General features: G+C 37.1%; 2 protein-coding genes across 2 annotated transcripts in view; one reads left to right on the top strand and one right to left on the bottom strand.

Annotated features, from left to right (window-relative positions):
- Positions 1–20,430, bottom strand: part of LOC136259347 (uncharacterized) — a 60,224-nt gene that overhangs the window by 1,546 nt on the left and 38,248 nt on the right. The window lies entirely within an intron of this gene.
- Positions 1,345–15,817, top strand: LOC136257577 (solute carrier family 35 member F2-like). Its single transcript, XM_066050811.1, has 7 exons — positions 1,345–1,479; positions 5,928–6,222; positions 10,111–10,270; positions 12,842–13,004; positions 13,066–13,118; positions 14,573–14,727; positions 15,305–15,817. Exons 1-7 carry the CDS (start codon positions 1,442–1,444, stop codon positions 15,671–15,673), a joined length of 1,233 nt encoding a protein of 410 aa, XP_065906883.1. The 5' UTR covers positions 1,345–1,441; the 3' UTR covers positions 15,674–15,817.

Below are 20,430 nucleotides of genomic sequence, written 5' to 3'. Positions count from 1 at the left end.
GATTTCATGATGCAGCTAGCTACAGTTAGAAAAAAGTGCAAGTTCTGCGTATATATGGTGGGCTATTTGTAGTGTACTGCTCCAGATTTTTGGTTGTTTTTCTTAGGAAGTTAAAACTTAGCTATCCACTTCAGTGTTGAATTGTGGTTTAGGGATAATTTTTAAAAGTCAGGGATGTGCCTAATAGGCTAGTAAAAGCAGTAAACAAAATGCTAGCAAAATAGGTGGACTTTTAGAGAAGTGCATGACACTGCAAAACAGTGACTAGGTGCATTTTGCAAGAAAAAGATAAAATTTTAAAGATAATGTTTAAAAACAGTTTTGCAGTCTAGCTAGCTACAGGGTGTTCATACAATAATTACTGGATGTGGGATATGGCTAACTCAATAAACAGAATTATGTATATAGTGTGATGAAATGCTGTGGTAAAACAACAAGTATATTGAAGGAAAAATTAGGAAATATAATAGGGATCAAAGAAAAACATAGTGAAACAAGAAAGGCTGTTTACACCTGCAGATATAGTAATGGACTTTAATCCGTATAACTTCAGTCTATTACTATGACTGAATTTAGTGAATTAGGAATTAAAAGTCCTTTATGCAGGTATAGATAACCTCTCTTGTTTCATTTTTCATTGATCCCTAATCCAACTTAGAATTCCCCTAATTTTTCCTTCTACTTAAATTTTTTTTGTTTCCATTTTTATAACATAATTATGACTATACCGATTCAGTGCATACCACATTAACAGAGAGAATGGTGCCAGGCATGCCATAAAAATAATTTTGCATCTGAATGCATGCCTAAACAATCAATTGCTGAAAGGTAAAGTGGCCATTATTGGCTATGTTCCACTTGTATACACAACAAACTGAAGAACAGTGAAAGTTGCTATGGAAAATACTTGATAGCTACACAAGGAAGCTGGATTGTGCTATCGCAAATTGACACCTTGCATTGTCAGAGAAAAAAAAAGTGGGACAGAAAGGAGTATAAAGGTAAGTCTAGCCATGATGCATGCTATGTATTCTACAGGTGTATGCACTGCGGTTGGCACAAAGGCATGTCTCTGGACAAAGCAGCATTAAAGAATTGAAGCCTATAGTCAAGTTATGCTGGCTTAGCTGGAGGCATCAGTTAGTTAGTCAGGCAGTAGAAAATTCAGCTAAATAATAAAATAAAATTTCATAGAAACTTGTTGGAAGACTGGCTAGCTAGTTGGGGTTGGTTTGAAGACATTTATAGGCTGATATTGCCTAAACCTCCATGATCCCTAATATACGTAACTATGGTAAAGCACGTGATTGGGAAAAATAAATAAAAAAACGTGATTGGGTGTGGCACTAATTACGTTTTCTACTTCTGGGGTCGACCTTTTGAGATGGATTACTTATAGCAGTTACACTCCGCTCTTCGACGTGCTGCGGACCAATCGTACATGGCCCTAACTAAAGCTGTTGTCAAGAGAAGAATACGGTATAGTGTAGCGTTTTATTGTTCATTATTATGTGTTTTGAACCTATCACGCGGAACTGGATGACACGCCCACCATATATCTGGCAATAAGGAGAGTGCTGAGTCGACCAATTTTTAGACCGATTCCAGTTTTATCCAAATTAGTTTTGGAGCGAGTAGTTTACGATCAATTGTTTATTAGACTGAACACAACTTATTAGCTATATGAACGATAGTCCGGATTTCGTCCACACTACTCAACACAAGATGTTCTTTTAGATGTTCGCTAGCTACTGATTCCTGGCGATGAAAGTAGCTAACTTCACTGCTGCAGCTTTTTTAGATATATCGAAGGCTTTTGATTGTGTCAATCATGACATATTATTGTCAAAGTTGGCTTGTTATGGCGTATTAGAACACTCGCTGGTTTGGTTTACTGACATTGTCAAGCCGCAAGCAGCAGGTTATACAGGGAGTATCTTCTATGTGGGGCGAGATACATTTTGGCGTGTTACAGGGGTCCGGGGTGCTTTAATTTGTTGTTTAGTATTTATATTAATGACTTACACAATGCTGTGAAGATATGTGAATCTGTAAAATTCATGGCTCTGTGTCAATCTTCTGACCCTTAGTATAAAGAAATCTAATGTTATGTTAATTGCTTCTCGTCAAAAGCTGAGAAATAATGATTTGTGTGTTAATGTTGATGGTAAGCGATTTTCCCGTGTCTCCTCAGTCAGGTATCTTGGTCTTCATATATATTGATCAACTTCTAACTTGGCATATCAACATAGAGCAAATGTTCTTCAAAGGGTTTACTCTAGGATACATTGCTTATACTGTTTACGTCTCTTGCCTGCTGACCTTCTTTCTAAATTAAATCATGTTTTCGTATTACCCATACTGGGTTATTGTGATGTAGTATGGACACCATCATCTGTGTAACATTTCAAACATTTGGAGAGGCTTCATTCGAAGTTCAATAGTCCACCATCCAGCACCAATCTTTCTGTGTGTGTGACCCTTACAGAATGAAGACGTTTTCATACGGCAATAAAATATTACATAATTTATCACCATCTTATCTGAATGATACATTTTGCTATGCTGTTGACATTACTGGACGTGCCAGTCGAAATGTTCACTGTTTATTCATTCTGAAAGTGCAAACTACATTAGCCAAACACATTTTCTATTTCCAAGGAACACAGACATGTATGGAACTCATTAGATCCTCTTTTATATGCAACAAGGAAACTCTAGCAATTCAAAACTCTGTATCAGTCATTATACTAACTGTATATGTTTAGGTAGATATAGTCTATTTTATTAATTGTATGTATGTATGTATGTATGTTTGTTGAGGGCACTGCCAAAAAGCAGTATTCTTATACTGAAGCAGTCTCCCTTTAAAAACAAACAACCTTTAGCTTCTTTAGATGTTTGGACTTTACTAGTTGATAAATTAGAGTGCTAACTAGCTAAAACCCTGAACATACAGTACTACTACTCAGTATTGTAGCCAACAAATGTTGACACTTTTAATGTAACGCAATGTATGCTGAATGCTGTTGCTTTGTAGATAAAAGTGAACCCCTGATCTCTAACCCACTACTAGCTGACTGTGTGATGGACTAGACAGTGCCCTGTAAACACTACAATGAATCATTTCTCTATAATATTTAGCTAGTCATACATAACTAGTCTCGCATAGACCAGACCAACTTTTTTCTTTTTGTGTTTGGGTGGGACTTTTGTGTGTGGGTCTGAATACTTCATCTGGCTGCCAGACAAGTAATATTAATCTGTCCGGCAATCACCTATCATAACTCAAATAGCTACATATCAAGCACACTATTGTTTTGTGTAAGGGTAAGGCCACTACAACTTGATTTCCTATTCCCATTGCATGTTTTTTTTTGTCAAGCCAGAAAATTCCATTATTCCATATGAACTGGCATAAGTATTACATGAATGCTTTATGCACCTATCAAAGTGTTGCCCCACTACCCCCCCCTTGGGCATATATAGGGCTATAGTGGGGATTTGACACAGCCAAATGTCAAATGCCCCATAGTAGGGCAAACCTATCGTGTCAAATCCCTACTGTTGGTCCCAGTTGCAACACAGGGATTTGACACTAGCATTGAAAGTTACAACAAAAATACTTGGGCGCTTAATGAATGATTGTCAAATGCCCCATAGTGGGGCAGTAAGTTTCATGTCAATTCCCCTGTAAAGCCCCACTTGTGCCCGAGGGGGGTGGTGGGGCAATACATTAATAGGTGCATTAGTCTGGATTCTTAATTAGACACAAGGGAACACATAGCACAAGCGAGTGTGCTGGTTAACCTGACTGTTTATGATAAATGCTGCAGTAAGACTGTTCTTAGTTGGACCATATATGTAAAATGCTGCAGATGCAGCTGAAGTGGTAGTTAATATGAATTACCCACCTTTTAGTTGTGTAATAAGTACAAAGCATGTGTAGTTTTGTTCATGTGTAGTAGTTAGCATAATGGAATAATGAAATTTGCAGCCTGCCCACATGGCAAAGTTTGTTTGGCCAGGATGGGAAACAGGTAAATGACCTAAGTTGGAGGCATGCTAGAGTTGGAGAGGGAAACCTAGCTTGCCTCTAACTTACCAAAAACTTGCCTTCATGCAGGCAATGAAAATTTTTAACCGGCAAACCTTGGTTAGCATGATTCAGCTTGGTTTCTTCATCACCCAGTTATATAATAATATTATTATGTAATTTTCTTAGTTCACAGCTACAAATAGGAAGATCATAGGCGGCGGAAAGGGGGGGGGGGGGCTAGGGGGCTAAAGCTCCCTTCGATCTGCTGAGGGAAGGCTTAGCCCCCCTCAGAATGATATCACACCAAAATTATCTTTCTTGGAGTGGGGCTGAAAACCGTGATAAAGATCGAGATACTCTAATAGAGCAGTCACTCTAATAAAGTAGTCAGTGTGTAGCGAGCTATGTAAGGATTTTTATGTAGTTTATCAGCTAGAAATGGTAGCTGGTGAGGTGGAAAGCTCTTGTCAGTTGGTTGTGACCTTTTTTTTTTTTTTGGTCTCACCTTACCAAACTATAGAAATAAGTCTGGGTCAGCTCAGCGGAGCCCCCCCTCATATCAACTACTTTCTCCGCCGCTGAGGAAGATGGATATCTGGTAACGATGTAGATCAGATCCTGGATTCATATGGTACTTTGGGGTCCCATAATTGATTCTCCTCAACTTTTATGAATTTTTTCAAACCCTTAATTGTCTAAATTTTATTTTTATCCACACCAACAAACACAATGTTTTTAAAGTTAGGTACAATTGGTTCCTGTGGTTATTCATGTAGCTAGCCAGTAGTGCTCGTACTGTAATGTGTTGGGTGGTAGTATAATACATAGTCTACCTTCAAGCTAAATATTTATAACTGTAATTGAATTAGAGTAACAGCTACATAACTGTTGCAGTAGCTGATGCAAAAGCCAAGCATAATATTACGTATGTAATGCCAATTAATTACTATATAGATCATCTAAATGTATGTTTTATAATTGCTTCACAGTGCCAACAAAATACCTGATTCTCACACATAATAATTATGTAAGTATTATACGTATTATTCCCGCATTCCCTAACCATTAAAGAGGTGAACAGATGTTGTCCAATGTCCAAGAACTAAAATGGTGGCTATAGGATGTATCGTTTAGCCTGTAACTTTGCGACTGCGGTCAGGAAGGTAAGTATAGGCAGAATAAAATTATGGGTTTTGGTAATTTAAAAAAAAAATCAATATCCATATTTTTATAGTTCTGTGTTTGAATTTAACAGAACTCTTTTGTAAAGAAAGAAGCTTTTCGTCGCATAAAATGCTTTTTAAAGGCAGAATTTTGGAGTGTGCACATCACTTTGGGGGATCCTTTTTAAACAGTACTATCATACTGTTTGATACTGCACATGCCAACACATAATCACCCAATTGTAAATGTATGGGATATGTTGTAACTTACTTGTTGGTGGACACACTTTACTTCAAGTTTAATTGTGACTGGATCTGCAAAAATAGCCTTTCTAATTGCATGTACTTGGTAATCCATAACTTGACTTTTGTATATATGGTACCAGCCTGAAATTTGGTCACCTTACACTCCCAACATAGCATTATTCCTGGATGTAATTATAAGACAATGGGTTAAACACATGATGAGGTATGACTCATCATACTTGGAAATTTTAATGCTATAAGACCCCTTTTTGCAGATCCGGTCACAATTAGTGATAGTAATGGTTGAAATTTACAGCTGTAACAGTAGTTCAAATTTGTATCTAGTAATAGAATCACTCTTGTTGTTGGAACTATTACAGGATCATTCGTTAGCATATATAACTCAAAATAACTATATAGATGAGAGTTTGTTTTCCTAAATGCAGGTCGTTTCATAACACTATGCTTTATTTACTTAGAAAGTTTATACTTGTGCTGCTGGCTGGTCAAGCAGTTTCATTAACAGTGACAGGCCTTGGAGTGTTTGCCACCTTGTTACATGATCACACTGGGAAAGAGGTTTCTTCTACACTAACTGCTGGAGCTTATTACATTCTGAGTGCAACAGTTGGACCATACATAGCCTATAAACCAGGTTTTATGGACAAGATCAAACAACACTGGTGGAAATTTATTTTTCTTGGACTGGCTGATGTGTATGGAACATACTTACAGACACTGGCTTTCAGGTACACTTCTTTGGCAAGCAATCAGGTATGTTATCTGCCTACATATATCGTATTTATGTTAACTTGATTCAAATATACAGTACATGAGGCTTGATTTATGGTGTCATGTATGTGTGTACAGTGAAACCTCTGTATAAAGGACACCTACTGTAGAAGTATCCTGTTTATAAAGTTGTCCTAGGTTAGTTTCCGTGCTAACAGATAAGTAAGTTGGGACCATTACCGAGTGTCCACATTAGGCAGACATCCTCATTTTCAAGTGCCCTGATTAACAGGTTCCACTGTATTGTGTATTCATATCATGTAAGGTCTCAAGAACAAAAACTGCGTCTGTATTTGAGAAACCCAGCTTCCATGCATACAAAATCAAACTCACATTTTATGGATTGTTGTCCTAATATACTATCCACACAAAAACAGCCAAGCTATGAAAAAGGGTTGCAGCCTTCATAGCCTGTGGGGAAATGTGAAATTAAACAATGGCTGCAATGAAAATTGTACATAAAAGTGAAAAAATGAACTTGTTCAGGGTTTAAATCCATGCGTAACTCTTAACCTCTGAACTGCTGTTGTCATCTGCTCAGCTCACTTAATTTCTACCTTATAAATCTCCTTAAAGCCACATAACGCTTTATAAAACATATGCATTGTATCCGCATAAACCACTACAGTGGCTATTGATGTTCATTGATGGATAACTCATTATACGAAAAGTCATGTGGACTTGTAATTTAGATTTCAAAATGCTCGCATTGTTAAGAATAAAATGGTGTACAAGTTTCATTAATTAACTGTGACGTTCATTTGCCAAGCTTTGTGTGATGATTTAAACACAGGGATGTAATTCACCTAATGTTTTAAAGAAGAACCCTGAGGTTTGTGAATTCTGTCAATTTGGAATGTTTATTTGTTGATCCACAAATTTGTGTGGCCCACTGTGGCACTGTTCAAGCAGTGTCGCTTTCAGCAAATCACCCTAGATTGGTCGCCTTGTTGTCATCTTTATGAGCCAAGCTCTCAAGTAAGCTCATGACAATTCTTGTGGACATATTATTGAGCGAAGAAGACTGTGAAACAAGTGGGGAAACCATACTGACTGCTGCTTTACTGTTAATATCTGTGAGTATGTAACAGTTTTGTTTCCAAAGCAAACATCATACGTTTTTTGTATTTTTTATGTGCCTTCAAGGGTTAAATCTAGAATTTCATAGATCTGCGTACAATGGATCAAGCTTGTTCTAGAACATTCTATGTGTAGAATATATGTGACTGAATTTGACAAAACCCGGCTTCGACGCACAAAACTTCGTTAGGAGATATGGCGATTTTAAGTAATCATTGTGTAATAACTTCCCAGTGCCTACAGCTGTGCAAACAAAATTTGCACCAAGTATGCATCTATTTACTAGCTATCACTGAGTGGGTGTATACATTTCTGATACCCAAAATTAGCCCTGTTTTGGGCAGCTTTTCTCGAGTGAGTAATAATATCACAGGTGATAGTAATAGGGTGGGAGGGTGGGGGTGGATGGTGGTCTTAATATACAGGTATAAAATGGAGTAAGAAGACGATTGGAATCCAGAGGCCAAGTTTGGGCTCTCCATGGCCCTCAAATCACTCCAAATTGACCGAGAACACTATTGGTGAGCTCTCTGTGAAGTCCCAGCTCACTACACACCATTATCACAAAGCCATGGCTATTCAATGGCGCCAATCTCCCACTCGTGGCTTTGACAGGGTCGGAAGAAAGCTGCCACAGAAACCAGACTTTCCAGTCCTGAAGGAAGTACAGTGTGGAATGTGATAGTGTATTAGGCCAGCAATCCATTTCTGGTAAAAACGTAAGTTTGATTTTGTGTGTGTGGAAGCCTTGTTATGTGAAATCCGGTCACATATAATTGTTTTACTTATTATTTCTTAGCTGAAATTTACATTTCCAACACTAGATAGGTGATGAAGTCACTTACAGGAAAGGAAAAACAGGAAAAGTACTAGATTCTGAACAAACGCTCTTGATTTTGAATGCGTAATGTTGAGTGTAGTGTATAATAGACCTGATTTATGACTATTATGAGCACTGCTTAAATTTACAATCATACCTATATACACTTGTGTAAAGAACACAGTTACACATCAGTATAAATTCACAATTATGCATAGATGTACGTGCAGTATAACATCAAGCAGTATGGTAGTACTGTTTAGTAGAGTTTCCTCCTAAAATTGACAGGTGCATGCCACTAAATATTCCATGTCTAAAAAACCATCATAAAAAATATCATACAGTACGTAACAAAATCACTTTTATGGATTAGTCATTCCATTAAAAACAAGAAAACACTTACAGGCAGCCGTATATAGAATCTTTAAAACCACTGCCTGCCTGACCACTTTCGCAAGGCTAAGAGCCAAATGAAGCAGGGCACATACAGTACACCATTTTATACCACAACAATAGTTTGTGGTTCTGACAAATGTTGCCTTGCCATTCCTTTTATCTTCAATTAAATGATTGTCTTCTTCTTCATGCCAGGAAACCATACCAAGGTGACAATTTTACATATTGACACTTTCCTTGAAGGAGCATATTTAGATGGGTAGTGCTAAAATGCTACAAGTACACAAAAAAATTGAATTTACAACTAGAGTAGAGACCATAGCACATCGATAAAAAGTACTGAAACAAACTGGAGTAGTGAACAATATCAAATCACAGTAAAACATTAAGAAGTGTTATATCCCCACTGTGCTTAAGACCATAATGGAAATGCACAGTAGGGATATAACACTTCTTATTGTTTACTGTGATTTAATATCGTGCACTACTCCAGCTTGTTTCAGTACTTTTTATCGATGTGCTATGGTCCCTACTGCAGTTTAAAAATTCCAATTTTTTGTGTACTTGTTTGTTAACCGTTTTTGTAAAATAAAATTATAAACCCATGCATACTGCATCAAAAGAAAGAAATGGCATCACACTCCCCAGCTATCAATTATTGTCTGAAAGTGAAGTATTCATTATGCTTCACTGTCAGCTATGTTCAACCCGTTACACAGCATTACGAATCAAGAACTGTTCAAAAAGCACCTCTGCAATCAAAGTAGTCATAAAAAATACAGACATTTCTGTTACAAAAGGAAGCCATCATGCGCTAAAGCCAAATCATCACCTTTCGCTGTCAGCAAAGATGAATGAGAGACAAATGGGGACACTGGTAAGTCCATGAAGAATGCATTGTATGTACTGCAGTATGCCAAAAGGCGTTGAAGCGATGTCGAACAGTGAAAAAATCAAGCTTGTAGCCTTAGCTGTTGTCAAGCTATGCTTGTCTGAAGGAATCAGTCAGTCAGTTACCCAGTCAATTACTTAGTCAGTCAGTAGAAAATTATGTATATTTTAAACTCCGTAGCAACTTGTTGATAGCATTTCTGGTCAGTCTGAAGGCTTGTTTAGGCTTAGTTTTACCTAACCAATACTGCCTCATTGTCGTCAAGGAAAAGTGAGGCTGGTTTTGGGTTATGTTTTTTCATGGGACACACCCAAACCTTTGTGGTCCCTACTATACAGTACTATCGTACTGTATGAAGACACTTAATGGACTGTTGTATCCTTTATAGTATTGGGTAGCAGCTAAGCCGGGCTTATAAAATGATTGCAATGGGCCATTCCCCTTTAAGCAATCAGAACATGTTACTACACCTCTTACAATATTATTAGTGCTGTGGCCACACCTCTCAAGGATCTAAACAAAGTATTGCATGCCCCTAATAAATTTTTATTACACTAGTAGTTGATGAATTTCCAGTATATGAAATACTAAAAGCATTGCTTACATGATTATGCAGTATAGGTCTGTCATTTCAAATTATTGTGTAATGTATTACCCATGTGGGTTTTTCCTCAAAATTCAGGCAATCGCCAATGCCTCTATCACAGGATTTGTTGCAGTTACCTCACTGTTTGTAATGAAAGCAAAATTCAAAATGATCCACTATGCTTCAATGTTGATCAGTTGTGCAGGTATGGTCATGGTGATACTGGAGGATTTCAATTCACACAGTGATGATGGAGGTATATGTGTGTATCAAATACACAGCTGCATAGAGATACACACATAGCCACAAATACTTATATCAGCTAGTGAAGACATGCATATGTGACCAGATTTATGAAAAAGGGTCTTCCACACAAATCCAATTCTATGAACTTGGAAAGTCATAACTTAATCACGAAACATATTTTCACTATCCAATCAGGTGTGTTGGTGCTCACTACTAACCAAATTTCAATTTTCCAATGTGTTTCTATGATTTTTGTCAAAGCTGGTAAATTGGATGTGTGTGGAAGACTCCTTTTCTCATCATATGTGACCCAGTCTGCGAAAAGGTGTCTTATTTATTGCCTTTTCAATTGCATGCACTTGGCAACCTGTAACTATCCTTGTGAATGCGGTATCACCCTGAAATGTGGTCGCCTTATACCCTTAATATAGTATATAGTACTATGGCTTGGTATAATATGAAGGTTATAGGATGAAAACATGAGGAGTTATGATTAGTCAAATGTGACAATTGGGAAAGGATATAAGATCCCTTTTTTCAGACTGGGTCACATAAATTATACAGATGTGTATCAGATGTGCAAACATCTATTATTATTATTATTGGTTAAATAGGGCAGACAGCCAAGGCTGATTAGGCCCTACAAGGTACAAGTAAATACATTACAGACATTCAATTATGGCCAGTGGTGTAGCCAAGAGGGGGGGGGGGGGGGGGGGGGGGGGCAAGGGGAGGCATTTGCCCCTCCCATCACTAAGTGACATTTTTTAAAACTTCCATCACAAGCTTTCCAGTAACTGACACGCATCCCAAATTACTGTTTGTGCGCTACTACACGAGTGCACACAATATTCAACGCGTTTGTGAATGGCGATAATAATACCATGATTTCTTGCGCGTTACAAGCAATTAATAAAACGATGCGCTAAAAAAAGGTACACTCGAATCCCCAGGGGTTCCCCCGTGTAGACACTATGTCTTCACAGAGCGAAAATATTAGACACAATTCTATATTAAGCCAACACTACTCACGTGATAGTACATTTTTTGAATCTAGACAGATGACCCGCTCAAAGTGACTTCGCAAGAGTCGCAACTCAGAAGTGACAAGTGATATACAATGATGCTACAAACCTACGATGTGATAAAGTGTTAAATGGTCCAACTTTATTTTCCCGAGCCGAGTTAATCACACTGGATCTTCGTACAGTGTAGTGGCATGCCAGTTTAATTTTTTTCACTTTGTCAGTCAGTCAGATGATCCGTCACAAGCTTACAAATTCTGCTAACAGGAAAGGTATAGAGTTGGGATTTCATGCCAATACATGGCGTTTGAATTTCGCCGGCTGAAATCAGTGAGTTCGTCATACTATGCCAGTGTGCTAGGTAGAGTTGCACCGATATGCATTTTTTCACATTTGCCGATACCGATTATTTGCCTATTCCTTTAACCGATATGCCGATATTTACCGATATTCTTCATTTCTTCAGAACAGAGGAGGAGGAGCAGAAAATCACCTAAAGTTTATGCGTATAAACTGCATTTGTAATGATAATGTAATCAATGTAATTAATTACGTGGGCGGCCGACTTTTACAATGTTTTACAGTTTTGCTACTATCTCCTTTCATGGAAAAGGAAGCCAAGTAGTTATAAAACAGCTAATCAAACAGTGTTTTAGTGGGACTACAGACCCTTTGTGAAGAGTGATCAACTAATTGCGTGGGCGGCCGATAAATATACACAGCCTACTATAGCCTTGCAACCACACTTGTGCAAACAAACAAACTCAAATAGTTACAAAACAGTTACAACAAACCACTTACTGCTACATTCACCACCTTCTTTACTTTCACCTGTTCATTGTCATCAACTTAACGATTGATTGTGGGTTTCGGTTAACCGGCAAGTTATTTCCGCTTCGTTGCCGATACCGATACTTGTAAAATTAGCTAATATCGGTTGTTACCGATAATTCAACCGATTATCGGTGCAACTCTAGTGCTAGGACTGCAGCACAGACTGTGGCTGACGTAGGTAACTGTGACACAATGTTTGTGGACGAATTTGTTGGAGTACAGTTGTGGCACGTGCGATGATGCTTGACGAAAATATTTCCATTGATAAGTGATAACTGGTAGCAATCAGTAATGAAGTAGTTATGTAGCTAGTTACATAAGCTGTAATAATACAACACCATATGTTGGCTAGCCCATCATTGGGTCATTAGCCTTTTGTGCAATTGTGAACAATGTCGAGTGTTTTGTGGGGGGTGCCTGCCCCCCCACCACCGTCTGGCTAGCTACGCCCCTGATTATGGCCTCTGAAAATTTAGTTAAATTGTCCATTTCTATCAGTGGTATTGGTAGTGCATTCCATTCTCTGATCGTCTTCTATCTTATTAAATGCTTGCACTTATAATTTTCAGAGAAATTTGCACAAAGATCAATTTATATAAGCCATCCATCTAATATTAGCGTGTTAACATGCATTATAATTTCACAATTCTATTTTTGAGTACATATATGGTGCTCAGCCTATGCATATAATAATTTGTTACAACATTTCTACTCTCTTAAAGGGAACAAAAATCCATTTCTTGGAGATATGATCTGTGTTTGTGCAGGACTTTCTTATGCTATTCTTAGTGTTGGTCAAGAGTACATGATAAAAACAACATTGTCTGTGTTAGAGTTTATTGCTATGTTGTCATTTAGTGGAGCGATCATTACAGGAATTCAACTGTAAGAATGTGTATTGCAATATAATTTCATGCAAGTAACTTATGTGCATTCACATGTATAGAAGTATTTTGGATCGAGTAAATCTGGTTGAAATGGAATGGGATTTAAAGTCAGGTATGAAAATGTTTGATATACATTAATTAAGCATGTGCATATTGCTGTACACATGTGTACATGAAAGTAATTGTGAAGTGCAGATATTCTCCCGCTATATATTAGTATGTAGTCTCCATAGGCAGAAGGGGGGGCTAGGGGGCTTAGCCCCCCCCCCTCAGAATGATATCATGCCGAAATTATCCTTCTTGGAGTGGGCTGAAAACAGTGATAAAGATCGAGATACTCTAATAGGGTAGTCACTCTAATAAAGCAGTCACAGTATCAGAGCAATGTGTAGCGAGCTATGTAAGGAATTTTATGTAGTTTATCAGCTATAAATGTGTAGCTGGTGAGGTGGGCAGCTATTGTCAGCTGGCTGTGACCTTTTTTTTTTTCTTTGGTCTCACCTTACTAAACCAGAGACAATGTAGTGCCTCAGTAACCCCCCCTCATATCAACTACTTCCTCCGCCACTGATAGTCTCATACAATTTTCATAGTGATATAAGGTAGTGTCAGAATTTTGTGTAAACACGAAAACCTGCAGAGTCGTGATGCATATCACTAATACAGTGTTCCCTCCATTATCTAGCCATCGAATATCCAAACGTTCTGATATCCGAACTATGGAGGTGACTGTTCTATTAGAGTATTTTAGCTGAACTCTGTATGTATGGGCACTGTTTATTCAAACTTTTCCATTATTCAAGCACACCTACTCACCTAGGGCCCAGTGAGTTTGAATAATGGAGGGACCACTGCAACTATGTAGCTCTTGTAGATAATCTTCTCATTCCTTACACAATTGGCCACACCATGAAATGGTTAGTGATTTTACTATTTTGGTATCCTGAACAAAAGCTTTCAGGATATCCTTAGGATAGTAGCATCATCAAAACACTAATATACTCTGATCACACACAGTACAAATTGAATCTCAAAATATCATCATGTGATTTCAGCACATATCATAGAATCACTACAACTACTGACAGCTGAGTGTGGTTTTAGTATACTGCTATAGTCTTTGCAGAATCACAAGTCTTTGAATGGTGTTTAGCTTTGTTTCATCTACCAGAGATCTTCTACAGTTGGTAATGATTGACAGGCTCTGAAAAAATTTGCTTCAACTGCTCCTCGTTCCACATATACGTAACATTACAACACTTTTAGATTGTTGTGAAGGCCTTAAAAGATTTCCAAACAGTTGTATGTTACATATCTGTGTACATGTGGACTTACACCGTTGCACAGACTACTTACATGATTACTCCATAGATGTTAAAGGGGGGACACATTACTATCCATGATTACCTGTACCATGCAGTACCTATAGTAAATTCATTTTGTGTGTAGTACGTATCCTTTTACAGTGTTGGTCCCAAACACAATTTTTTATTAAAAGACTGTATAATTGTATACATATTATTATATAAACTAACGTGGTCATGTTATATCATTTTTGTTTTGTAGTGCTATACTTCCTTGGTTATCTTGCTTCTGGCACACTCTTCTATGTTGCTTTCCCCATTTCAATAATAACATCATCAGCTATGGTCACCAGCTTGTCTACTTTAACCTCCATTGCTTATAGTGTCTTGTTAGCAGTCTTCTTTTTTGGTGATAAGGTACATTATATGTGTGTGTGTGTGTGTGTGTGTGTGTGTGTGTGTGTGTGTGTGTGTGTGTGTGTGTGTGTGTGTGTGTGTGTGTGTGTGTGTGTGTGTGTGTGTGTGTGTGTGTGTGTGTGTGTGTACCATATAGCCGGAAAGTTTGGGGCAAATTTGGCAAGTGAGCAGTGTTTCTCCAAACTAAAATCTGCCAAATTGGTTGTCAGCACTACTAAATTTGCCAAACTTTTTTCTAACCAAAATCCTATCATGGAAAATTTGCCAAAAGTTTCCTCCCACCAAACTTTCCAGCTATACGGTATATGTATGTGTGTATATGTATTGACATGGCCACTGCACCATACAGTATAATATATGCTCGATCAGCTCCTGTAGACCACCAGTAATTACAACTCACTGTATAATGACAATTGTGCTGCTATGAAAATTGCTAAATTGTTTCAAGCATAGAATTTTTCTGCCTTTTGCTGCCTTGAGAATATTTGCCAGTGAATGTTTTTGACATGCCAGCATGTGTGTATCTATATTTGTGTTTGTATACAGGTATATAGTTATGTATATTTTGCATGTGCAGTTCTCATTATTCTACGTTGGAGGATTAGTGATTATTCTAACTGGTCTAGTCATGTACAATGTGATAGTGGCACCTGAAGGAGGTACAGACCAGTCAGTGTTCAGTATTGGCTACTGGTACAACTATGGACACTCACTATTCTGTGAGTGGAGGTGTTGTCCTCCCAAATACAAAACTGTAGAACTCAGTGACAATGACAATAATTCAGTCAGTGATAATATATTTGCTAATCATGATCAGTTGCCCAGTAATAAACTTGATGATCTCACCAGTGGTAATGTCGATGATCAGTCCATGACAAAAGATGATCAACGTTTTGAGACACACCCATTCATCACTTATGATAATGCCATGCCAAACAGCCATTGATAAGTGTATCAGAAGAAACACTATAATCATAACAATTATTATAGCAAAATGATTTACAACATTTCTTTTGGTTCAGAAGTTTAATGTTTGTATATACATAATATTACACTGTCTATATCCACTATTGTTATCTCCCGACAGTCACGCTATGGTGAAAGTAAATTAATTTATTTATAGCTATGTACAAGTAAGTAAAAGCATTTAATTGATTTTTTGTTTATTTTTGCATTATAAAGCAATAATATTAAGCTACATGCAGACTTGGCATCAAACAATTGGTTATGTTTTAATTATGTTACAGACCTTCATTTAAAAAATGACTCAAGAGCAAGTAAGGGGGGCAACAGTGTATCTCAGACTTTCATTTGAACTTTTGCTAAAATTTAAGGCAATATTTTGTCAAGTAACCCCCCACCCCTAAATGAAGCCCTGATATATATTACTTTGTTTTATAATACTGTGTTTGAAATTTCTTAAGCTAAGGCCATGCAAAGTTAACAATATGTTTCTGGTCCTACCATTTCCCCAAAATTGACCAGGTGACCGCACCGGTAAAGCAGAAGTGTTATGGTAACACCTTAGGTGCCATAAAAATAGTGACTGCATTACACCTGTGGTAGGCATTTACAAGACATGAAAACCTTTCAACAGATAATAAAATATTATAAATTATTGCATAATTATAATTAATTTATGATGATTGTGCAATTAATTCAGCAAAAAAAATGACCAGGAAGGGAACTAGAAACATAATTAACTTTTCATGGACTAGACATTCATTTTACTCTATAACAGTGCTGTTGCAAAAATGGAAGTACCAAAAAATTGAAAGTAATGGAGTACGTACAGTACAGTTTTTAGTACTAGGCTAGTGGCCCAAAACTGATGAACTACACCCTATCACATAGGTAACATATCTCATTGCTGAAATAGTACATCATCATTCAATTTGCATTACAAAGCCAATTAAATGTTTAAAATAGTGCATGGCCATGCAATAATGGAATAGGGCTGTGCAATAGGGCTGGGCTAGAATAGGGCTGTGCAATAGGGCTGGGCTAGAATAGGGCTGGAATAGGGCTGTGCAATAATAACAATAACATGATTATTATGATACTTATGTCATTATCATGATAAAGATAATGAATTTTCTATTATTGATATCTCAAGATAATAGTATATAAATCTCCGTAGACTATTGTATTGGATATTAAAAGCAGGCAAATGGTACTAGTACTGTTGGGAGTAATGTCACAATCAGCTGTAGTAAATCTGTTTTTTCCAAGCCTTAAACACTTGTTATTACACAAAACTGTGCTTGTAAAGGTATACCCTATGGCAGTGTTTCATTATTGGGATTATATCGTTTATCGTAATCAAACAGTTAGTAACTCTTGCTATAACAATTGTATTAGGGTACTTTTCCACAGCAAGCTCAAGCTAAAATTTATTTTATTTATTCAGAAAGTGCAAAATTTTAAGTAAGAAATATAGAGTCTTCATAAATATTAGCATAATGTTATGAATATAATTAGGTGAATTATTGAACACTGTACATTTGGCATACATACAGTCATGGGTAAAAATAGGCTGGTGCCTAAATATAGGTAAGATCATGTGACATGTTCATTTACATAATGAGGTAAGCTTGAGTCTAGATCTGTAATCTGTTCTTACGAACCCATAAAATTTAGCCAGCATGTAAACATTTGAGAATAGCTACAGTATAATTATATATATGGGATATCAAAAGCAAAGAGCAAAAATAAAATTTGAAAATATAGAATGAATTGTGAACACACTTCATTGCGCTTACGTGATTGGATGTGTGAAAAGGCACCTTTCTCAGATGCCTGCATGCAGCTGCAAGTAATTGCAATATACAATATTTGATTTCCTGTACTGGCAAATTTCATCTTTGGATCCAAATACGTACTGTCACTCATTGAAATTTACAAGCAATTTAAAGCAGATGATAAAAGCAAAAAATATAGTCATTTTTTTGTGTGGAAATGGCACCTTTGTCGTAATTGACTGATGTCCTCTAGACAAGTAAAGTTGACCACACTGCTTTTTATTTCTATGATCCCTATTCAATGTCTAATTTTTCTTTATACTTATTGGTTTACTTTCTAAATTTGTTACTGGTGATTAAAGGAACAGATGCATCATTATAAGAATTAATTTGCAACTTATATGTGCATGTGGCACGAATATGAATCAGTGAAATGCAAAGTGACCATTTCACTTCAGCTGTATTCCATCCTTTATACATTGTTACAAATGAAGAACAGTACAAAAAGCACCACTGCAATTAATCCAGTCGCAGTATGGAAATTGTAACTGAGTGAAAACATACCCCAGCTGTCAATTACTGAATAGTAAAGTGGCCATTCTGCTTCAGTTTCAGGCTCACTATGTTGTACCCATTACAGTTACAAATGAAGAACAGTACATTAAGTTCCTCTCCCAGTCACACTAACACTAAGGAAATTATACCACTAGAGCCATGATGTGTATGCTGCAATAGTTAATAAAAAGAAATAAGTAGTCCAAAGAGATGCAACAAGGCTGGTACCATCTATCAAACATCTACCTTATGAAGAACGTCTAAAATGCCTCAAATTATCAACTTTAAAGTATCGGAGACTTTGTGGCGACATGATCATGACCTATAACATAAATGGACATCTAAATGTGGATGAAACTACTTTTTTTACAAGAGTATGGACAGCAATTAGAGGGCACTCTTGTAAACTGTTCAAGCAATTTGCTTTTAGAGAAGTTTGACAGAATTATTTTTATCACTGTGTAGTGAACATCTGGAACTCCCTTTGTAGTGGTATTGTGGAGGCTCAATCAACTGATGAATTCAAGAAGCTGTTTGACAACTTGAACAATGACATTATGTTTAGCATAGATTTATTGTAACATAGGATCGGGATTTACAGGTTTTGCCTTTTTAATTCCTGTATAATAATAATTATAAAATAATAATAGCCATGTACATATGTCCATGTTGTATGTATTGAAGCTGCTGCAGTTGGTGAAAAGGTATATGTCTTGGGTTGAAGTAATGAAAAGAAACCAAGAAAGCTGGCTAGTTACAGTAGCCATTAACATTATGTATAGAGTTGAGTTATATGATTGGCTAAAGCAGTAGAAAGCTCAGTCATATTTATTTAATTTATTTATTGATGTGTTTATTTATAAATGCTAAGAACCTCCTGTAGGAAGCGTTCAGAGTCACTCTGGAGGCAATATAATAATAATTATTATATATGATCAGATTTGATTATGCCTATAGGTGTTTTTGAAGGAAAATGAGGCTAATATTTGGGGTGATATTTTTGAGTAGGAAAGCCCAAACCTACATGAGTTGCTTGTTACCGGGTAATCAAGCACTGAACTATAGCTAGTTTTATTATGTGGTCTTCAAGTATCAAACATCAGTCTACTAAGCTACTAGATAGTATGTTAGACAATCATGTACTGAGTTGCATGGTTATTATAACTTGGAAATACTTCATCATCCATACAGTTTTGAGTTTTATATCAAATTTAGTTTTACATGTGTCTATAGACATTCATACATGGGTGACAATTGTTCGAGGTGATCATGACAACTTTAGGTTTGCCGTAGTTATGCACCTATCATTGTGTTGCCCCCCACCCCCGGATGTAAGTGGGGCTTTACAGGGGGGATTGACACAAAACTGTTGCCCCACTATGGGGCATTTAACGATCATTCATTAAGCGCCCAAGTATTTTTGTTGTTGTCACTTTCTATGCTATGTCAAATCCCGAGTAAATCCCCGTGTTGCAACTGGGGCCAACAGTGGGGATTTGACACAATAGGTTTGCCCTACCATAGATACCCAAATCACTTCACTAACACCACATATCCTACCCGCCACTACCACCCCTTCCATTTTGAGATTCCGCTTGCTAGAACAGATCATTATAAATTTAGCTATTACCCCAAATCTATCCACGAGTGGAACAATTTACCAACTGACACAATAGAATCCCAATCTCTACAAGTATTTTTAGATAAATTATAACTGACTCTTACCTATGTGATTTGTAATGTTTTTCCTTACCTGAACATACAAGTATCAGTTTGTAACTGTGTTTTCAGTAATAACCATAATCATAATAGTATATAAAAACCTATGGCCCTGCTATGGGGCATTTGACATTCGGCTGTGTCAAATCCCCACTATAGCCCCATATATGCCCGGGGGGAGGGGGGGTGGGGCAATACATTGATAGGTGCATTACTAGTGTGCAGAAATCAAAAAGATTGTAGTGCTCAGATGTGATAGTAGTGCAAAGCTCATCTAAGGTGGGGGAGTCAATTAAGCGGGGATGGGGTTTCCAAACTCTAATTACTGAGAGGGAAAAGGAAAATTTATAAGAGTCGATCCAATAGTCTGCACACATGCCAAAGCTAGCCTGGTAGCTATCCTCCATTTGATGGGTGGTGCATGATTAGATTTTAAAACATTATATGTTTATAGGTACACTTAGACTGTCGTTTATTTTCTTATACTTTCTTCTTTGTTAAAGGGTGGGTAGCTAAATTCAAGAAGAGATTATTCTAGAAAACCTTTTGAATTCAGTTCAGTGATGTGGTCTGTGTTGACTCAGTCACAAGTCAGTTAGCCACATTAAGTTCTGGTTTACAACAGTTTCATGGTGTGCAGCTGCGTACAGTAAGACTTATATGCAAGGCTACCATAACTGGATAAAAT

The sequence above is a fragment of the Dysidea avara genome, chromosome 6, assembly GCF_963678975.1.
Source record: "Dysidea avara chromosome 6, odDysAvar1.4, whole genome shotgun sequence".
Classification (NCBI taxonomy): Eukaryota; Metazoa; Porifera; class Demospongiae; order Dictyoceratida; family Dysideidae; genus Dysidea; species Dysidea avara.
The sequence above is the reverse complement of the archived record's forward strand: the minus strand, read 5'-3'. Positions and strand labels throughout refer to the sequence as shown.

Excerpts from the sequence above, each read along its gene's own strand:
- LOC136257577 (XM_066050811.1), top strand. The coding sequence starts at position 1,442 with ATGGCCCTAACTAAAGCTGTTGTCAAGAGAAGAATACG. Across the intron at positions 10,271-12,841 it reads TTCACACAGTGATGATGGAG|GGAACAAAAATCCATTTCTT; the intron begins GTATATGTGTGT and ends ACTCTCTTAAAG. Across the intron at positions 13,005-13,065 it reads ATCATTACAGGAATTCAACT|AAGTATTTTGGATCGAGTAA; the intron begins GTAAGAATGTGT and ends TCACATGTATAG.